The following is a 20,332-nucleotide window of genomic DNA, read 5'->3' on the forward strand; positions in this document are numbered from 1 at the left end:
AGGTTAAATTATAGACTTGAATTATAGACTTGAAAATGGGCTCCCAAGGCAGCACTTTCTTCTGGATAACACTAAAGATTTTTAAAAGGAGAGCTAAGGTTAATCATCTTCTCCAGGGTGGGACTTTGAGGTGGTTTGTAAAAATTAAATGGAGAGAGCCAGCAAAGGCAGTAAAATAACACCCAAACTCTTCTACTAAGCCCTCCAGAATTCTTGTCTATCATCAACCTCTTCTCAGATTGCTCCCTTCATCTAGATCTGATAAAAACCTAGATTTTCCTAGAGGCCACTATGTCAAAGTGGTTCTTTCTTTCTATTTTTTTCCCATAGACCTGGCACCAGTTGGATTAGGAGGAGGAGCAGGTATCTTCCTTGAGTCTCAAGGCTACCTTTAACCATGATCCTTCCCTTTTCCCTAAACACCCCCAGCCTTGAATCTTACATTGTTTTATTGTGTCGCCTTCTATTCTTCATCTCTGCACTCACCTGCTATCTCCCAGGTTACATTCCCTTTTTCCTTGATGCAGTTAACCTGGCTCATCATTCTTCCCAAAACTACCCAACCAATTCCTGACCACTTCAATTTAAAACTATCCCTCAGTGTCCATGGTAGATTGGTTCCAAGATCCTCCACTGATAGCAAATCCTGCAGATGCCCAAGTCCCTTACATAAAATGCTCAAGTTCCTTACATACACCCATGCATTTAACCTCCACACAGCCTCCAGTGTAATTTAAATCATCTCTATAGTACTTATATCACCTAATGTGATGCAAGTGATATTGTTTTGAGAAAAATCACAAATCACAAGAAAAAATGTCTGTACACATTCAATACAGAAACAATTTTTTTCCAAACATTTTTGATACACATTGGGTTGAATCCACAAATGCAGAATAGAATCCATGGATAAGAAGGGCTGACTGCATGTATAAATGATCTTTCCCATACTCTTGCCTCTCAGTCTCAATAACTTTACCCCATGCCCTAGTACAGTCTCTTATTTTAAACTCTGGTCTAGACCTTGTCTTTCCCAGAAATACTACCCACCTCTGCAATATCAGTGCTATTTGTCTCACTGATTGACCATCTATCTATTCTTACTTTCCCAGCTCTTTCTTTCATTACCCTAACTTGAACACCCTTTGGACCCCTCTAAGACCTCCATCCAACTGATCCTACCAACTTTTCAGCATTCTTCTCTTTCTTCATGTCTTTACTTCCCTCTTCCTCAGGCTTAAGTCATATAATCAATCACTGTGGTCACTCCCTTCTGTTCATGTTTGATTTCATCTCTTGCTTCATTTTCATTCGCAGTGGTGATCTTCCTTTCAACCACATTAAAGATAAAACTTACACAATGGGAAAAAAATTTCTCATACCTCCATCACACCTGCCAAAAACCATCTATTCCATCTTTCCACCTGTTACCTAGCATCACAGATGCTATCTATGACCTTATTGTGCATAATTCCCATCCTGCCATGGACACCATCTCACAAATTCTCACCTCTCTTTAATATCATGCATTTTCTACTGGAGGTTTGCTATTTTGAAAAGAAACTCTATCTTGGCCTCACTTTTACTCCCTAGTAGCTTCCTTGTTCCTTTACTGTCTTTCATAGAAAAAAAAAAGTTGTCTATATCCACAGCATCTATTTGTAGCCTTCATTCTCTCTTAAACCCACTTCAATCATGGCTTCATCTCCACCATGTCACCAAAACTGCTCTTATCCAAATCACCATTAACTTTCACTTTACTAAAATCAATGGCCAATTCTCAGTCCTCAACTTACTTGACTTTCAACTTGTAACCTAGATAATCACTCTTCTCTTCTGTGTAAGCTTTTTTAGCTTCTAGGACATGACGTTTCTAATCATTATTGCTGCGTTTTCTTGGCCTTTCTTACTGGTGGTTTATATCCTCTGTGACCATTTATTACTGTGTTAGAGTGCCCCAGGTCTTAGTCCTTCATCCTTTACCCTCTTTGTCTATACCCTTATCTCTCAGTATTCATAGGGGATTGGCTCCTGGACACCCCATGGGTGTCAAAAATCCATGATATTCAAGTCCATTATATAAAATGGTATAGTGTTGCATGTAACCAGTCCCATCCTCCTGTATATTTTAAATCATCCTATAATACTTTCTATAAGGTCCTTGCTTAGCATTTGGACAGCCATCTTAAGTGACAGCTGCCATTTTAAGAAAAATTATGCTTTCCCGCCCAAGGGTATTTTTGAGAAAGGCTCACCACTCCCTCATACCAACCCTACCTTTCACTGCCCCCTGCACAGATCTAATCCCTGAGCCTGCCCCATAAAAGTCCCAAATCCCAAGCCTGTTTTGCCTCTCTCCATCTATGGAGAAATGTGCCTTTATTTGTCAGCTCTGACAAATAAATTCTCATGTATATCTCTGCCTGGTCTCTGTCTTTCATTTCTTGCTCACCCATCTCTCAGTTTTTCACATTCCTTTAACTTGCAATACCTAATAAGATGTAAATGTTTTATGTATTGTTCAGGGAATAATGATAAGAGAAAAAGTCTGTTCATGTTCTGCATATATAAAAGTATTTTCCAAATAATTTTGATATGCACTTGATTAAATACAGAGATGCAAAACTTACCAAAATGAGGGACCAATTGTATTTCTTCATTTAGTTATCTCTTTCTATACAATGACTTTAAATGTCATGTATATGACACAGCTGTCAATTTTAAATCTCCTTTGTGGATTAATCTCTCAACTCCAGACATGTTTATCCTCCCACCCACATGATCTTACCACTTCTTGAACATCATATCCATGATCCAAATTCTGATCTCAGCCTTACCTTTTCCCTCAAACCAGACAAATATTCTTCCCCTGCAGCCTTCCCAATCTCAGATAACAGTAAGACAATTTATTCATACCAAAAACTTTTTGAGTCATCTTTAACCCTTTTTTCCCTTACCTCACTTACAATCTATTGGAGATTTATGTTGTTCCAATTTTAAAATATATCCAGAATCTAAATTATCACCATCATATCTTCTACTCTAATTCAGAACTACTATCATCTCTCAACTAGAGTATTTTGGAGGTTTCCTACTTGACCTTCCTCTTTTTGTCCTCTCCCCGCTACCCCATAGTGTATCCTCAAACAACTGAAGTGATTTCATTAAAATATTTCAGGTCATAAGACTCTTATTCTCAAAACCTTCTAACATCTCCCATTTTAAACATTTCCCACTGTAAGTTTAAAGTACTTACAATGGCCTGCTACATCTCGTCCCTATGACTTCATTAAGCAGAGATTTTCCTCCTTGTTCACTACATTCTAGGTTCATTGATCTCCATATGCTTCTTCAAACTGGCAGATTGACTCCTACCCTAGGGAATTCAGTTGCCCAAACATCATGGTCCTCAGCCACTTCTATTCTTTGTACATCTCCACAATGTGACCTACTCTGCCCACCTGATAAAATTATAACATGCCCACTCTCCACTACCAGATTCCTCTACTTATTCTTTAATCCATAATGTCCTCATCATAAACACTACATATTTATTATGTTATATATAGTTAATATGTAACTATATACAGTAATTACAACTAAAAGATAGTTGTATACAACTATAATATTGGTTATATATTGTATAGTTTATCTATTTATTATGTTGACTTATTCTTTTTCCCACCTAGTAAGTGATCTCTTCTAGGGCAGGAATTTTTGTCTGTTCTCTGATGTATCTCAAGTACTCATTAAAAGGCAGGCAGGTAGAGCAATTAAAAAGCTATCGTAAGCTCTAAAAAACCACTGATGGAGTTCCGTTTGGTTCTACCCTATAAATATTTATTGGGAGTACAAAGACAAACAATCCAAACTGGCCTTGAAGACCTTGCAGAAGACAGACAGGTAGTATCAAAATAAGAAAAGATAATGGAGCAAAACCAGGGAATCCTAGAAAGAGCGGCATATGCAAAGGTTCAGAGGCATGAAACAGCACCACATATTTAAAGAACTGAAAGCCCATCAATATGAACAGATGTGATGGTCTGTTCCCCGTTTCCTAATTAGTCATAATTTAGGGAGGATTGATCCAATCTGTTGAAAGGCCTTAGACACAGAACTAAGGCCTCCCTGAAGCAGTTCCACCTGTGGACAGTAGCTGTCACTGTGCATGAGTGTTACAGCCCGCCCTTCCAGATGGCCTGCCCTATAGAAGTCAAACGTGCCTGCTCGGTTCCAACATGACAAAAGCCAATTTCCTACAATCAGTCTCTAGCACACCACTTATGTTTTTCCAGTTGAATCCTAATAGATACAGTAGGGTAATAAAATTTAAGGCAGAATCAGGTGCAAAATTGAAGGATGAAAAGTGCATTTCCTTTTAACATGCTAAACCACTTGGATATGACCCTATCAACAATAGGAAAAGCAAGGTGCATACAATGATCAGGGAGAGAGATGACTCTTTCAGGATTTGCTATAGAGGATGAACTGGGACAGGAGGCAGGGGGAAGAGAGAGATACTAGACATTGGGAAAACAGCAAAGCTACACGTGGGAGAAGAGGAGAAGTCAAAAGTTTGTTACAAAAGCATAGGGAACAGTGTTCTGGGAAGAAGTATGTGGTCCAACCAGGTCTGCAGCATCAGAAGGGTGTTGCAAGCATCTACCACTTGTGAAAAAAGGAGGTCACTAAGGGCCTCAAGAATGGCCACAGTGGAGAGGAAGAACTGGAAACTAGATTGGATTGGCTGAAGGGTGACTGGAAAGTAGATTATTCTGCCCAAAGTTTTGTTTATAAGGGAGGAGGGGAAAGTGGCAGAAGAGACACAGAAGAGGACACAGTGTCAAATGAAGATGCTTAGATTGGGTCACCACCTGCCAGGACATTACAGAAAATAATTAAGATGGGGTGAGTTATTCTGAATGATATCTAAATTCCCTTGTAATTCAACATGTCCACAATATCACCTTCCAGGAACATTACCTTCTAAATGATGTTTCTTCATCATCCAAAACAATGACTAGCCTACTCAATAAGTATTTGTTGAGTGAATGAATGAATGAATATTTAAATGAGCTTCTCCCCCAAACAAACACATACAACCTTTTAGTTGGAATCACGTGCTTTAATGTAGAATTGTTTTTAACATTTTTAAGAGACCACAAGTGCATCCCAGAGGCCATGAAACCTAATAGAATGACTCTAGTCTTCTCCTCTGACCTCCGGAGGATGTGAGCAAGACAATCCAGATAACTTGGGTTTCTAAGTGGGTACTTTTAGCTTGAATTTTTTTTTTCTGAACTATTTTAGAGTAAATTATCAGGAAAAAGGCCAAATCTCTATTTTAGTATACAAGGTTTTCCTAAACGGAGCAGGAGTTTATCTGTCTGATTTTCATTTAGATTCTACCACTGTAGGTGGAATGAATTATTAACCTCTTCTGATACATCCATCTCCTGTTATTTGGTCTTGGTGGCAATTTATCACTGACTGAAGTAAAGACAGAGAAAGAGTATGAAACAAGACTTCTGGGAAAAGAAAAATAAAATAAGCTTAATTGGACGTATAGCATAATGAATGTAATGAAGGCTGTGTCAGGTTGCTGTAAAAATGGGTCCCTGTTGGAACTTCCCCGTGCATTACCTGCATGGAAAACTTTGGTTTTTCCATTAGTGATTCCAGAAGAGCTTGCCTCCATTTTTATTGACCTTCTGCCTGGTGGGAGTGAGGAATGCCTGACCACGGGCAGGCGACGACGTGACCCTGGATGGCTTGCCACACTTCGCCGTTGATGGATTTGCAAACGCTTTTCAGCCCCATGAATAGATAAACTTAAACCTGGAACGAGAAATAGCACCATTAGACTAAAGAAGTCAGTTCCGAATGACTAAAATGTCAGGTTATGTTCTTACACGAATACCAGAGAGCATAAGCCAGTATGTTTCAAATTCCTAAGAAATGCTAGTGATACTAGAATTGTAATATCAGTAGATTTTCATATAACTTTATTTACTAAACATTGCTTCATTCAAAAATGGATGTCCTTAGTAATACCAGCAAGACTTTTAGGAATGTATGTTCAACAAAATCAAACAGTAAACTTTTATCAAAATTATTTTCAAAGTCCTAGGAAAATATGCACATATTTGGCACGCTTTTGTCAGGGGCTGTGGGGCTTAGGAACTGTTTCTGAAGTGACTGGAATTTCAGTACAAATCAAGGAACATTCTCTATGGAATGCACAGATAGTCAGAGTCATCCACATTTACACCTCGGATAATCTAGAATTATGTGAATTTTTTAGAAATATTTTATTCAAGAGAATTTTAGACATACCAAAAGTAAAATAATAGTATAAGGAAACCCATGTACCTATCCCCGGCAACAAATACCAAGACTCTTCCATTTTTGCTCCATCTATCCCTCTCCCTTTGTTGTTGGTCTGCTTTTTCATTGTTGGAGTAGTCTAAAGCCAATTTTAGATATCATGTCCATCTCATCAAAAGCATATATTGATCATGTTGACTTACATCAATTTCATCAAAGTGGATTATATCCACAGATATATATCAACTGGTCAAAAAAGTTCTGAGCTCAAAAGATGTATTTTTTAAAATGCTCACTGATTGCCATTGGTGTTTGCTAAAATACCAATTCACTACTCAGGAAATTGATAAAAGGGAAAAAGTAAGCATGTATCCTGCCTTCCCTTTACCCACAATATTTCAAAAGACACAAAGAGTTGCTGAAAGAAAGTTATTCACTATAGAAAATTTCCTGTTAATAAATGCTGATGGGAAAGAAAATTATAAAATCATTTTAGAATCCCCAGTAAAATATGAAAGGTAACAGGATTTATCCAAAGAAACTCTGTGAGGACAGAGCTAGAATTCAAACTCATAGATGGCAGAATCCAGCTCTGTTTTTTAAAGAGAGTATTAGTCTTATAATGCCATCAAGGCAGTGGGACTTATCAGGAATCTTGTTATCTGAGAGAGGAAAGCTAAGCTTCACCAAATTGCAGAACTTTTTATTAAGAATCTTTTGAGCCGGGCTGGGTGCGGCACAACTGTATCCCAGTGGCTCAGGAGGCTAAGACAGGAGGAACTCGAGTTCAAGGCCAGCCTCAGCAAGGGTGAGGCACTAAAGCAACTCGGTGAGACCCTGTCTCTAAATAAAATACAAAATAGGACTAGGGATGTGGTTCAGTGGTTGAGTGCCCCTGCGTTCAATCCTCAGTACCCCCCCCCCCAAAAGAATCTTTTGAATCCTGAAAGTATAAATTTAAATTTAGAGTTGGAAGTTATTTTAGTATTTAGAGTTGATGCCTTTTAAAGATAAGGAGACTGAGGCCTGGTAAGAGAAAACAATACATTTATAGATTATAGTACTTGGAGGCCACTGTGAGAAGTCTACTAAAATCCCAGTAATAGAGGTAATAATAAACCTGCACTCACAGATAAACTGCAAAACTCGCAATCACTGGTCATGCCAAAGATATGAAGAGTCACTTTAAATTCCCCCCCCTCCTCCGGGGAGTCAATTTATAAGTTCTAATGAACCTTAAGAAAGGAAAATATAAATTAGAATGGGGTTGGCTAGCAAAGGAAACATTAAAACAGTGCAATAGAGACAAATATGTGCAGTGCCGGTCCAAAAAGCAGTCTTGAACTTTAAGAATTGGAATTGCACAGCCAGACAGCCCTAATGTATGATTCTACTCTTCTTTATCACTAACTGTCCTCATTCTGACAGAGTCTGCCAGACGACATACGGAATGGGACTTGGCTCCTCGTACAGGAAGAAAGTAATCACACCAGCATCACTGCCTACCAGCAGGCAGGTTCTCAGTGTGAGCTAACCAACTGCTGTCCTGGGATTTTACACATTTACCTCCTCGTGAATTGCTTACTGTCCCCAAGATCTGGTTGCTAAGCCCATGATGCTGTGAGCCTGAGCCTCAGTTTTGGAAGACTCAACCAGTTTGGAAGACGGTCTGGCAGGCTTTCTCACCAATGCCCAGACTGTGTGAACCTTCTAAACCTAAATGTCTCTCTCTGTGGGTATGACTGATACCTCAGCAGCAACCCGTTTTTCTTCCACTCCACCCTGCTCCATGACACATTTATTATTATTTCCACATTTCCACTTATGTGCAGCCTGAACATCTGTAAATACATCAAGACTCCAGAATAATCCAGATGAACTCACAGGTGACAGATGAAGGGAATGGGAAAGACATTTGAAATCAGCATCAGATGATACACGCAGTCTCAGCCTGAAACTATGAAATAAACCACTGTCTCCAAAATGCTGCTTCTTGACCCACTTGTGGAAGATTGGAATGGGATTATGACTCAGTCTGGCACTTCCAAACTCTTGGGTAACTCCCTTCAAGGAAGCACAAAATGACATCAGACCATAACTATTACACCATGGAAATAAATGACATAGCTACTTAGAAATGTTGAATCCTAGGTTAGAAAATATAATAATGTGTATTATGGGGGAAATGTAAAAAATAAAGAACAGTTCATGAAGATCACCTGGAGAGGCTGGATATGAGGAGAGTGGGTCTGTTACACAGGAATTTGGGAAGAATCCCTAATGCCTGAGAAAATCCATTCCATTCTCTAAGAATCAAGAGTCCTCAGAGGTGCAGACAAAGAGACTGGCCCATCAGAGCTCTCCTCATATGGGAGCTAAGTCCAGGGGAGACAGAGAAATGAATAAATGAATAGATAGTACACCAGAGAGCAAATAAACTCCAGATATCTGAGAAGGTTAAGATTTGTAGAAGATTCAGAAGTCACATGTCTAGAAGTGAATTGTTAGCCAATAAATGGCACCATCCAATTTGTTCTTAATTACTTCAGGAAAAAAAAATGTTGACATGGCTTTTCTATTAAATGCCAGACACTGTGCTTAATATTGATCATTATCCCATCAATGTCTTATCACAACCATAAAAAACCAGAGAATTTAATATCTGCATTTTACAAATGGGAAACCTGAGACTCAAGAGTTACGGGTCCCAGGTCATACAGAGACTGATTCACTGGCATTTGAACCCTATACCATGTAGTCTGGCAAACTAAATACTAATACAGAGATAAATCGTTTAGGTCTAGCAGTGGTTCTGGATAACTTAGAGATTTACCCAGGCAGGGATTAGAAGGTGCAGAATTCTGACACTCTGTTATGGTTTAGATATCAGGTGTCCCCCAAAAGCTCACGTGTGAGATAATGCCAGAAGGTTTAGAGGTGAACTGATGGGGTAATAGAAGCCTTAACCCAATCACTGAAGTAAGCCCCTAACAGGGATTAACTGAGTGGTCACTGTAGGCTGGTGTGGTGTGGCTGGAGGAGGTGGGTCATTGGGGCTGTGCCTTTGGGGTATACATTTGAGGAGCTGAACTTAGTCTTTCCGCTTCTTGGTGCAATGTCCTCAGCCACTTTCCTCCAACACACTCTTCTGCCATCATGTTCTGCCTCGCCTCAGGTCTTGAGGAATGGAGTTGGCCATCAACAGACTGAGCCGATGAAACCATGAGCCCCCAAATAAATTTTTCCTCCTTAAAATTTTTCTTGTCAGGTCTTTTGGTTACAGTGGCCCAAAACAAAAAGCTGACTAAAGCACACTCCTTTGACCCAAGCTCTTCTAGAACTCTCTTTTGCAGACTTCACGCATGACATCATCCAGGCCGAAATGTCTTCTTAGTTCTTTTTTCAAAAACCCTCATCATTACAAACCTGTTTGTACTGGCCCTTCCTTGAAGCCCTTCTAGTTCCTCTGCTATTCCAGGCTTTCATGTTGCCATTTGCTCTCATTATGCAACTACTCTGAACTCTTGTTCACCTCCTGGTGTACACGTGGCCCATTGATCCTACTAGTTTAAGAGTCTTTACCAGCAAGGATCAGATTTTATATTTCCCTTCTTCCCCCCTCAGCTTTGAGCAAAGCACTTCCCATACAGCAGATGTGAGATGATGATCCTCCCTCCACCCCTTCTTCCCCTGCACTTTAGGAGTTGCAAAGACTCCTTGGACGTAAAGCAAGGAGATGACGCCAAGCATGTTTATCTGGGCAACAAGCTTCAAATTTATGCTTCCTTCTTCATTATACCCTTACCATCTTTCCCAAACTCCTGAGGCCTGAAAATTGGCTGCCTCCCTCAGCAATGACAGAAAGCTTCCTTTTCCATTCAGCTGAGAAGACGGAGCCCGGGTGACCTAAACTTTAACTCCTTCCCTCTTTCCACCTCAAATAATTTTTATGAAGACACCTCTTCCTCCTGAGAGCTATCATCTACCCTGATAAAAGGACTAAGGTCAGAACCTTGGAAAACACACAACTTTAGGAACAAGGAGAGAGACATACATATGGTGGTCAAAATGTGGGTTCTATAGTCAGAGATTCTGCGTGCAAATCTTAGCCACACCGCTTATCATGTTACCTTGTGCTGATTTTTTTCATACCTGTTCAACTGGGATAACTGAGTTCATCCCTGACAGGGTTGTTGTGAGGTTGATTGAGTAAATGCCTCTCAAGTGCTATGGCAGTGTCTGGCATACAGCAGGTGCTCAGCTCCAGTTAGCTGCCATCATCATCTATCATATCAATGGCTGTTTCTCCCTCTTCATTTTCCTCAGGCTCTGACATTTAACACGGTTGCCTCTGCTCATCTGTTTAAAACTCTTCCTCAGTTTTCATGACACAATTTTTGGCTACCTTTTACTTCTTTAAACTCTCTTGACTTTCCTGTTTCCCAAAATGGGGGGGGGGGCCTTAGTTTCCTACGTTGCTATAACAAATTACCACAACACTGGTGGGTTAATAAAATCACAAATTATTATCTCACAGTGCTAGAGGTCAGACATTTGAAACCAAGGTATTAATTATCAGGGCTACATTTCTTCTAGAAGCTTTGGAGGAGAATATGTTTCTTTTTTTCTTTTTTTGCCTTCTTCAGCTTCTCGTGGGTGCCAGCACTTCATGGGTTCCTTGCCATGTGGCCCCACATCACTCTAATCTGTCTCTGGTGTCACATCATCTTCTACCCTTTGTGTCTAGTCTCTCTCTGCCTCTCTCTCATGAGGACATTTGTGATGACATTTAGGGACCACCCAAAAATCCAGGATAATCTTCTCATCTCAAAATTCTTACCCTAATCCCATATGCAAAGAGGCTTTTCCCAAATAAGGTCATGTTCACAAATTTCAGGGATTAGCACATGGACATATGTTTTATCAGCTTACCACAGTGGGCATTTCCCAGACTTTGACTCTGGCCATCTGTTCTCTACATCCTATACGTCTGCGGGGATCTCTGAGGTCCCCAAGAGATCTTGTACACTCTGTGCCTCCGAAACCCCTGTGTGACCAGCTGCCCAAGTCATTCCTCCTGCTTTTCTCTGTCTCCTAAACTTCAAGCTCACCTTTCCTACTTGGCCTGAATTTTCTGAGAAATTCAGTGAAGTTCATAGAAACAAAGAGCTGCTTAATATTGATTTTTTTTAAAAAAAATCACACCAAAGCTCATATTTCCTTTAAGGTCCTCATATAGTTTCCTTAGTCTCAAAAACTCTTTCTAAAATTTAAGATTTTTTTTCTCTCTCTCAATAAAATTGAATTCTTAAGTGCCGTTTCTCTCTGGTCCACTTCCAAGGGGCACCCCTCCTGACGGCACTGCGCGGTGGAAGCCTGCCTGTGTGACAGTGATTTCCTTTCATCTAAATGTCATTCCTGTGATTCAGAAGAGCCGCCTGCCATGGGTATATCTGCAGTTCTGTCAATGTTTTACAACTTGCAGCAATAGTGTCTATGTATCACATCATTGTCCTCATCATTTCTTAGATAAATTACTTTGCAAATCATGGGACAACTACATTTTAAATGTCACCCCTATGAGCAAAATATAACATTTTACCTAATTAGGAAGATAATAATCTGCAGAAGGGGACATTTATTTCTAGCTTTCTCTTAAACTACAAAGTAGAAAGCAAACGGAGTACTTCATTCACCTGCCCTGCACGCTGGACAGAAGGGAGGTAGAATTGTTCTTGGTTACTCTCAGACCTGGATTTACTTTCCCAAATTTTCTGTAACTTTCCTAATATCCCCTCTTATTTGTATATTAAAAAAAAATCCTTTACAAAAGGTTCATAAAGTGGGATCCCAGGAGGAAAAAAAACACATAGGAATGCACAGAAAAGGGAACATGTGGTGTGACATTAGCTTAGGCATGTTCCCGTTAAAGAGAAAATTTGTACCACCTCAGTGAGGTGAGCTCAGGTGGGCCAGGGCAGACAGGTTCTGAGGAGCTTTGAGCATCATCAGAATTGCACCTGAGTCCAGGTGCCTTCCAGGAAGTGGCCTGAGATGTAATCCATAAAGGGAGGTAGAAATGTTCTTGAAACCTGAAGGCCCGAGGTAGAGGACTACTTATCAGTAGCCTGATGAGAGGATGGACTGCGGCCCCAACACCCTCCATCACACCTGGTCCTTGGGATGTCATGCCTCCTTCTGTTTTTCTTATATTGTACCAGGCTTTTTGACAGATTGGCATCAGCATGTTACACAAATCTGGCAGCACCAACACATCAAAACCAGGAAGAACTTCCTGCCAAGACACTGTCATTTGTAATTTTGTGACAGTTGTATGTTGAAAGCCACATTAACTTGGCATTTAAGCATTTTGAAAAAAGGCCAAAATGCTAAGGACTAGACATAAAGTACCCAGATTTAACTTTTGGCTCAATGTTAAGATGAAGAATTTATAGACTCAGAGAGATAAGAGCCTGTACAAATGTTCAACCAGACTTGCTTGAATTCAAATAGAGTGCTACACGTAGGTTCCAGGTGCTTTCCCTCCTTAGAATCTACCTCTGGATTCTTCACACCCTTTTTTGTAACTTCTTGCTCTCCTGCTGCTCAGACTGAATTAAAGTCTCCTTTTCTTCTCCTGCTACAGAATTCTACTAGAAGGACTCCGATTCCAGGGACCACCGTGGCAGAGTAGGTTATTATCTCCAATCCGGGCCTTCTCTCTGTCCTGCAGTGACTTCTCTGCATTTCACAGTAGGAGAAACCATGCTGCTCCATGGTTTCCAACTTAGTGATCATGATTGAGCTAAGGGAAGTGGTAAATCAAAAGAACCTGGATCAGCTCAGCATTTCCTACTCTATTCTTTACCCCTACAAGAACATTCACAGTTAAAAACTGCCCATGTTTGTTTTCTTTTCTTTTTCCTTCTTTCTTTTTTTTTATGAAGAGTGATTTAAAATTCTTTTTAAAACGATGCAGTAGGTGTCCAAAGAAAACAATCCGTGCATTAAAAAAATATCCTCACTCCCATACGGACTACAGCATTATTCACATTAGCCAAGTTATGGAATCAACCTAAGTGTCCATCCACAGATGAATGGAAAGCAAAAATGTGGCATACACACAAAGGAATATTATTCTGCCTTTAAAAAGAAGGAAATCCTATCACTTGTGACAATACAGATGAGCCTGAAGGACATTATGTTAGGTGAAATAAGTCAAGAATAGAAAGATACCACATGATCTCAGTTATAATGAGGAATTAAAAAATTTGAATTCATAGAAGCAGAGAACAGAATGGAGTTACCAATGGGTAGGGAGAGGTAGAGGGGTTGGGAGAAGAATCAAAGTATACAAAACTTTAGACAGAGGAATAAATTCTGGAGAGCTATTGAACAGCACAATGATGACAGTTACTAACAAATGAACATATTATTGAAAATCACTAAGAGAATAGATTTTAATTGTTCTCACCACAAATACAACAAATATCTGAGGAATTAATTAGCTTAATTTAGCCATTTCACAATGTCAACACATTTTAAAACATTGCATTGTAGACAATAAATGAATACATTTTTTCTTTGTCATTTAAACACTAATAAATTTTTAAAAATAAAAATTTTAATGATGAATAGGTCATTAGAGAAATTCCAATTAAACAAGAATTAGATATCACTGCACACTTAATAAAAAGGTGAAAATTAAAAACACTGTAATACCAAATTCTGGCATGGATAAGGGACATGAATGTTCATTCGTTGCTGGTGGGAATACAAAATGGTACAACCACTTTGGAAGACAGTTTGACAGTCTCTTACACAACTGAACATACTCTTACCTCATGATCCAATAATGCTCTTTAATATTTACTCAAATGAGTTGAAAACTTGTGTCCACACAAAAATCCGCACATGAAGGTTCCCAGCAAATTGATTCATAAATTGCCTAGACTTGAAAGCAACCAAGATGTCCTATAGTTGGTAAGTGGATAAATAAACTAGGAACATCCAGACCATGGATCAGTACATTGTGCTAAGAATTGAGCTACGGGCCATGGAAAGATATACAACCAATATGAAAGGATAGATACGTGCTCTACAATTCCAATTCATGACATTCCGGAAAAGGCAAAAAATAAGGGCAGTTAAAAGAAAAGTGGCTGCCAGGGAGGATAGAGAAATGAACAAGCAGAGCACAAGGTATTGCTATCTCTAAATAAAATATAAAAAGGGCTGGGGATGTGGCTCAGTGGTTAAGTGGCCCTGAGTTTAATCCCTGGTACCAAAAAAAAAAAAGTTTCTGTTTACATATATTAATTTCCCTTCTAGGAAATTATCAGACACATTAAAACTTACACACAAAGATGTTTCATTTGGGATTTTTTTGTTACAAAGGAAAACAGTAAATAGATGGGCTTTCACGTTGAATAGATATTGTGGATAGTCTGGGTCCGTCCTGTAGTAGGTGTAGGATTTTTGGTAAGCTATGATTGAGTTGTATGTGAGCCTCTATTTCTTCTTTTGCAAAATGGAAGTTTAAATATCCAACTCAACTATATGCACTGAGGGTTAAATGTGTGTGTTTTTACATAACATGGTACCTGACATGTAGTGAACATTTAATGAACAGTACTTAGCATCATAATTCTAATTAATAATTCTGACATTATAATGATAATAGTTATTCTAATTATATTAATATTGGAATAGAGATATATCTGTTTATAGGGAAATAGTTAAAGACCTTATGGCCCACTCAAACTTTGGAATGCACCACAGCAAATATGTTGAAAATGCACTTTAAGATAGGAAAATGCTCCTTCATTCATTCCTTCAGTCAATGCTATCAACTGCCTTTGCTACTTGGATACTGATTTATTAGGATGTAGAACTAGTGAGTGTTAAAGTTGAAAGCAATGGCCTTCCAACTCTTTCATTTCCCTACACTGGGTCTCATTTGTAAACTGGAGGGCTGGAGATGGTCCCTATGCCTGATGATATTTTTGGTCCCCGCGAACCTAAAGTCCATTCCCCAACATTTTCCATGTATTCTGTACCTTGAGAAGCTGATCCTGCCAATGATACCACCCGGGCACCCTCACAGGCTTCCAACTGGCCTCAACCAATGGAAGTACAAGCAGGAGCTAGAGAGTGGGAGGAAGAGAGGTTGAGTTACCTCTTCCCTGCTCCTCTCCTGCTCCAGCACGTCTTAGGATTCTTCTACTTCTGAAATTCTTCTACAAGGTCCACCCTGTTGGCCCCTTTTCCATGGCTCCTGCTCTTACTGACCTCTAATATTCTCCCTGCAGCTTTAGGAATACATCCAGCCCTTGTTATCCACAGGAGATTGGATCCATGACTACCTTTCTACCCCCGAGGGTTCCAAAATCTGCAGATGTGCTAAATCCTTTAAAGAAAATGGCATAGTATTTGTATATAAACTACACACCTTTTCCCGTATACTTTAAATCACCTCTAAGTTACTTACAATACCCAAATGTAAGTAACTAAATGTTATGTAAATAGTTGTTACACTATAATATTAAGGCAATAATGACAAGAAAAAATTTGTACATGTTCAGTACAGATGTGATTTTTTAAAAAAAATGTATTTTCAACTTATAGTTCGTTGAAACCATGGATACAGAATCCATGGATGTGGAAGACCAAATTATTTTGTAAAGGCTCTCCAGTGTTGCTAGACCCAGAGTACTTTATTGTCTCTTGTTAATTTCCTTAAATCAGCCACTCCTTTGCAACATAGGAAATTTCTTTTTTTTTTCAATCAACAAATACATTTATTTATTAGGAAATTTCTTTATTAAAATGTTTGCTTATTAGAATTGTTTGCTCTGAATGAACCTTGACTATGAGAGTTTTAGAAATCCATCCCAGAATACTATGTTAATACTTCATGGTTCTACGTCCTACAAACCAGCACCACTGAAATCTTCCATAGAAGGCTCTCAAATACTCTATGTTTGCTATCCTTAACCTTTATTCACTAAGATTTTTTTTTTCATTTTGTCTCATTTGGGATTATTTTTTTCACTTCTCTGAATGTCACTCTAAATTCTGGATTTCTCGTTTGTCCTAACCCTAGGATATTTAATTTATCCTAAATCTTTACTCAGGGCAATTCTGAGAGAATGGCTATGGATTTTCTGTCACCTCACGGAAGTTTAAGAGTTTTCCTTGTGTTCTGTGAACTTAGGTACAATGTACCCCCTCCTCAGTCTCTTACAGATAGATAGCAACTTCATGTCATTTTAACAGAAAATTGGCATAGATATTTAAGGATGTGATTTAAATGGAAATAGACACTTGTAAGTATATGGCTTAAAATCAATACCTGGGGAAAGAGTTATTTTTGGATCTTCCATTGTTTATATATTGATTCATTAAACAATTGTCAAGAGCTTTCTCTGTGCCAAGCACTAAGGATTCAGAGATTAAAAGATAGTGCTTGCTCTCATGGAAGGCAGTCTGACAGAAAAGCATCCACCAGGTCGGAAGTGGCAAAGAGCAAGGGTGTCTAATGTAATGTGGAGAAGGACATCAATACTTCCTGGGTTTACCACAAAGAAAAATCAAGGTCACTTGGTTTCTCACTAAGAATCTAGTGAATCATCTCTGCTTTTCCTAAAATGAATTTAACTATTTGGTGTTTTTCTGAAAAGAGTAGCACAGTCAAATATTATTACAACCTAGGTAGGCAACAAAAACAGCTAAGAAGAAACTAGCCATCTATTTCACATGGTGAAACCCATACTATATTGTGTACACTGCAATCCTAAACTCCAGTGGAACCACTTATTAAGTGATATTACAAACTGAGCACAAGAACATTATTCCTTAAGATCCTTGAACTCAACTTTGTAGTTTACCTTAGCAGCCCATAAACTGTACCTATAAATAAAACACAACCTGGTTTACTCCCAGTAATATCCGATGATTAAACATTAACCCCTTAAAGAGTTTGTCATGTAGGAAAGTGAGTAAAACTTTGTAAAAATAACTTTTTTTTAACAGAATACTCTGTTTCTACTGTACCTACTGAACCCTGTGCCCTGCTAGCTCTAAGGACAGAAACAAGAACAAGAAAGTCAGAATCTGTGTCTACAAAAGGAGAAAATTCTTGCAAGAAAAAAAATGTGCCAAAGTAACTCTAAGAGAACAGAGATGTCAAAGTGGCACGGGTAGACTATGGAAAGACTACATACATTTTAATCAAGAGTCAGAGAGTAAACATTTTGAGTTTTGGGGGGCCCCTGGTCTCTGTTGCTACTACTCCACTGGGTTACTGCAGCCCTAAAAGCCAAGAGTGTGGCTCAGTTCTAATAAATGGTTGCTTATAAAACCAAGTTGAATGGCCATTCTGACAATATTAATCCTGCCTATCCAAGAACATGGGAGATATTTCTATCTTCTAAGGTCTCCTTCAATTTCTTTCTTGAGGGTTCTATAGTTTTCATTGTAAAGGTCTTTCACAAACACTTTTGTTAGATTTGATTCCCAAATATTTATTTTTTAAGACTATTTTATTATTTTAAGGCTATTTATTTTTAAAGCTAATTTCTCTTTCAGTTGATTCATCACTAATGTATAGGAACTCAATTGATTATGGGTGTTAATTTTATATCCTAGTATTTTGCTGAATTCACTCATGAGTTCTAAAAGTTTTCTGGTGGAGTTTTTTTTTGGGGGGTGGTCTTCTAAATATTGAATCATGTTGTTGGCAAATAGGAATAGTTTGAGTTCTTCTTTATCTTTTTGTATCCCTTTAATTTACTTCATCTGTATAACTGGTCTGGCTAGCATTTCCAGGACTATGGAAATAGAAGTGGTGAAAGAGGGCATCCCTGTCTTGTTCCAGTTTTTAGAGAGAATGCTTCCCATTTTTCTCCATTTAGAATTATGTTGGCCTTGGGTTTAGCAAATACAGCTTTTATAATGTTGAGGTATGTTCCTACTATCCCTAGTTTTTCCAGTGTTTTGAACATAAAATGGATGCTCTATTTTGCCAAATGCTTTTTCTGCATCTATTGAGATAATCACGTGTTTTTTGTCTTTTGACATGATTAATTACATTTATTGATTTCCTTAGATTGAGTGCTATACAGGTTTAATGTGATTCCTATTAAGCTTCTGATGACGTCCTTCATAGAAATAGAAAAAGCAGTCATGAAATTCATTTGGAAAAATAAAAGGCCTAGAATAGCCAAATCAATCCTCAGCAAAAAAAGCAAATCAAGAGGTATCACAATACCAGACTTTAAATTATACTAAAGAGCTATAGTAACAAAAATGGCATGTTATTGTCACCAAAACAGATATAAATACCAATGGAACAGAATAGAAGACACAGAGACAAACCCACATAAATGTAATTATCTCATACTAGACAAAGGTTCCATAAACATACATTGGAGAAAAGATAGCCTCTTCAACAAATAATGCTGGGAAAACTGGAAATTCATATGTAATAGAAAGAAATTTTACCCCAATCTCACGCCCTGCACAAAACTCAACCCAAAGTGGACCAAGGACCTAGGCATTAGACCAGAGGCCCTGTACCTACTAGAAGAAAAAAGTAGGCCCAAATCTCCATTGTGTCGGCTTAGAAACTGAATTTCTCAGTAAGACTCCTAAAGTGCAAGCAGTAAAATCAAGAATAAATAAATGGGATGGTATCAAACTAAAAAGCTTCTTCACAGCAAAGAAAACAATCAAGAACATGAAGAGAGAACCTGCAGAATGGTAGAAAATCTTTGCCATGGCACCTCAGATAGAGCATTAATCTCCAGGGTATATAAAGAACTCAAAAAACTTAACACCAAAAAAACAAATAACCCAATTAAAAAATGGGCAAAGGAACTGAACAGATACTTCACAGAAGAAAAAATACAATGGGCCAACAAATATGTAAATAAATTTTCAAATCACTAGCAATTAGAGAAATGCAAATTAAAACTACACTGAGATTTTGTCTTACTCCAGTGACAATGGCAATTCTCAAGAATACAAGTAACAACAAATATTGTTGAAGATGTGGGGGGAAAGATATAATATGTTGCTGGTGGGACTGCAAATTGGTGCAACCACTCTGGAAAGCAGTATGGAGATTCCTCAGAAAACTTGGGATGAAAACATCATTTAACCCAGTTATCCCACTCTTTGGCAAAAGATACCCCAAAATTTAAAACCAACATACTCCAGTGACATGGCCACATCAATATATATAGCAGCTCAATTCACAATAGCTAGACTATGGAACCAACCTAGGTGCCCTTCAACAGATGAATGGATAAATGTGGTATATATACACAATGGACTATTACTCAGTTGTAAAAAAGAATGAAATTATCACATTTGTAGGCAAATATACAGAACTGGAGACTATGATGCCAAGTGAAATAAGCCAATCCCAAAAATCCAAAGGTCAAATGCTCTCTCTGATATACAGATGATGATTCACAATGGGGACAAGGGTCACAGTATTGGACAAGGCAGAGTGGGAGGAAGATGAAGGATGAGAATGGGAAAAAGAATATTGTGAATCGGATATAATTTTCCTATGTTCATATATGAATACACGGGAATTTATACGCCATGTATATAAAATATGTCAAAATACACTCTACTGGCATGTATAACTAAGAAGAACAATTTTTTTAAAAGTACATATAAGATGGTCATCTCAGATATTTTGTTATAGTGACAGAAAGCTAACTAATGCAAAGTCAAGTGTAGATGTTTTCTACAAGTAAACATCAAAGCTTTGTCAGCTTCTACAGAATCTACGTTCAAACTGTGATGGCCACGTCTGTGGCCCAGGCCCCTACGCTGTGGCCTTGGCCTGTGGAATTAGAGCAGTCTTCTCCAATGCCTGTTCTGATGGTGCCACACCCCACCCTGCTCACATGCCTGCAGTGATTCCCCTGATATCCTGTGAGCGTTTTCCTCAGGGCAGCATTCAAGTCCTTTTATGAATTCTCTAAGA

The 20,332-nt window shown here is 38.5% G+C and overlaps 1 protein-coding gene across 1 annotated transcript in view; it reads right to left on the bottom strand.

The window, feature by feature from the left end:
* Ano4 (anoctamin 4) overlaps positions 1-6,454 on the bottom strand; it is a 189,638-nt gene extending 183,184 nt beyond the window's left edge. The window contains exons 1-2 of the mRNA XM_026398251.2: positions 6,373-6,454; positions 5,644-5,838 (exon numbers count right to left, since the gene is read on the bottom strand). Of these exons, the coding sequence (XP_026254036.2) occupies positions 5,644-5,838; positions 6,373-6,454 (277 nt within the window). The remainder of the gene's footprint in view (positions 1-5,643; positions 5,839-6,372) is intronic.
* Between the last annotated feature and the right edge of the window lie 13,878 nt (positions 6,455-20,332).

The sequence above is a fragment of the Urocitellus parryii genome, chromosome 5 (genome assembly GCF_045843805.1).
Source record: "Urocitellus parryii isolate mUroPar1 chromosome 5, mUroPar1.hap1, whole genome shotgun sequence".
Classification (NCBI taxonomy): domain Eukaryota; kingdom Metazoa; phylum Chordata; class Mammalia; order Rodentia; family Sciuridae; genus Urocitellus; species Urocitellus parryii.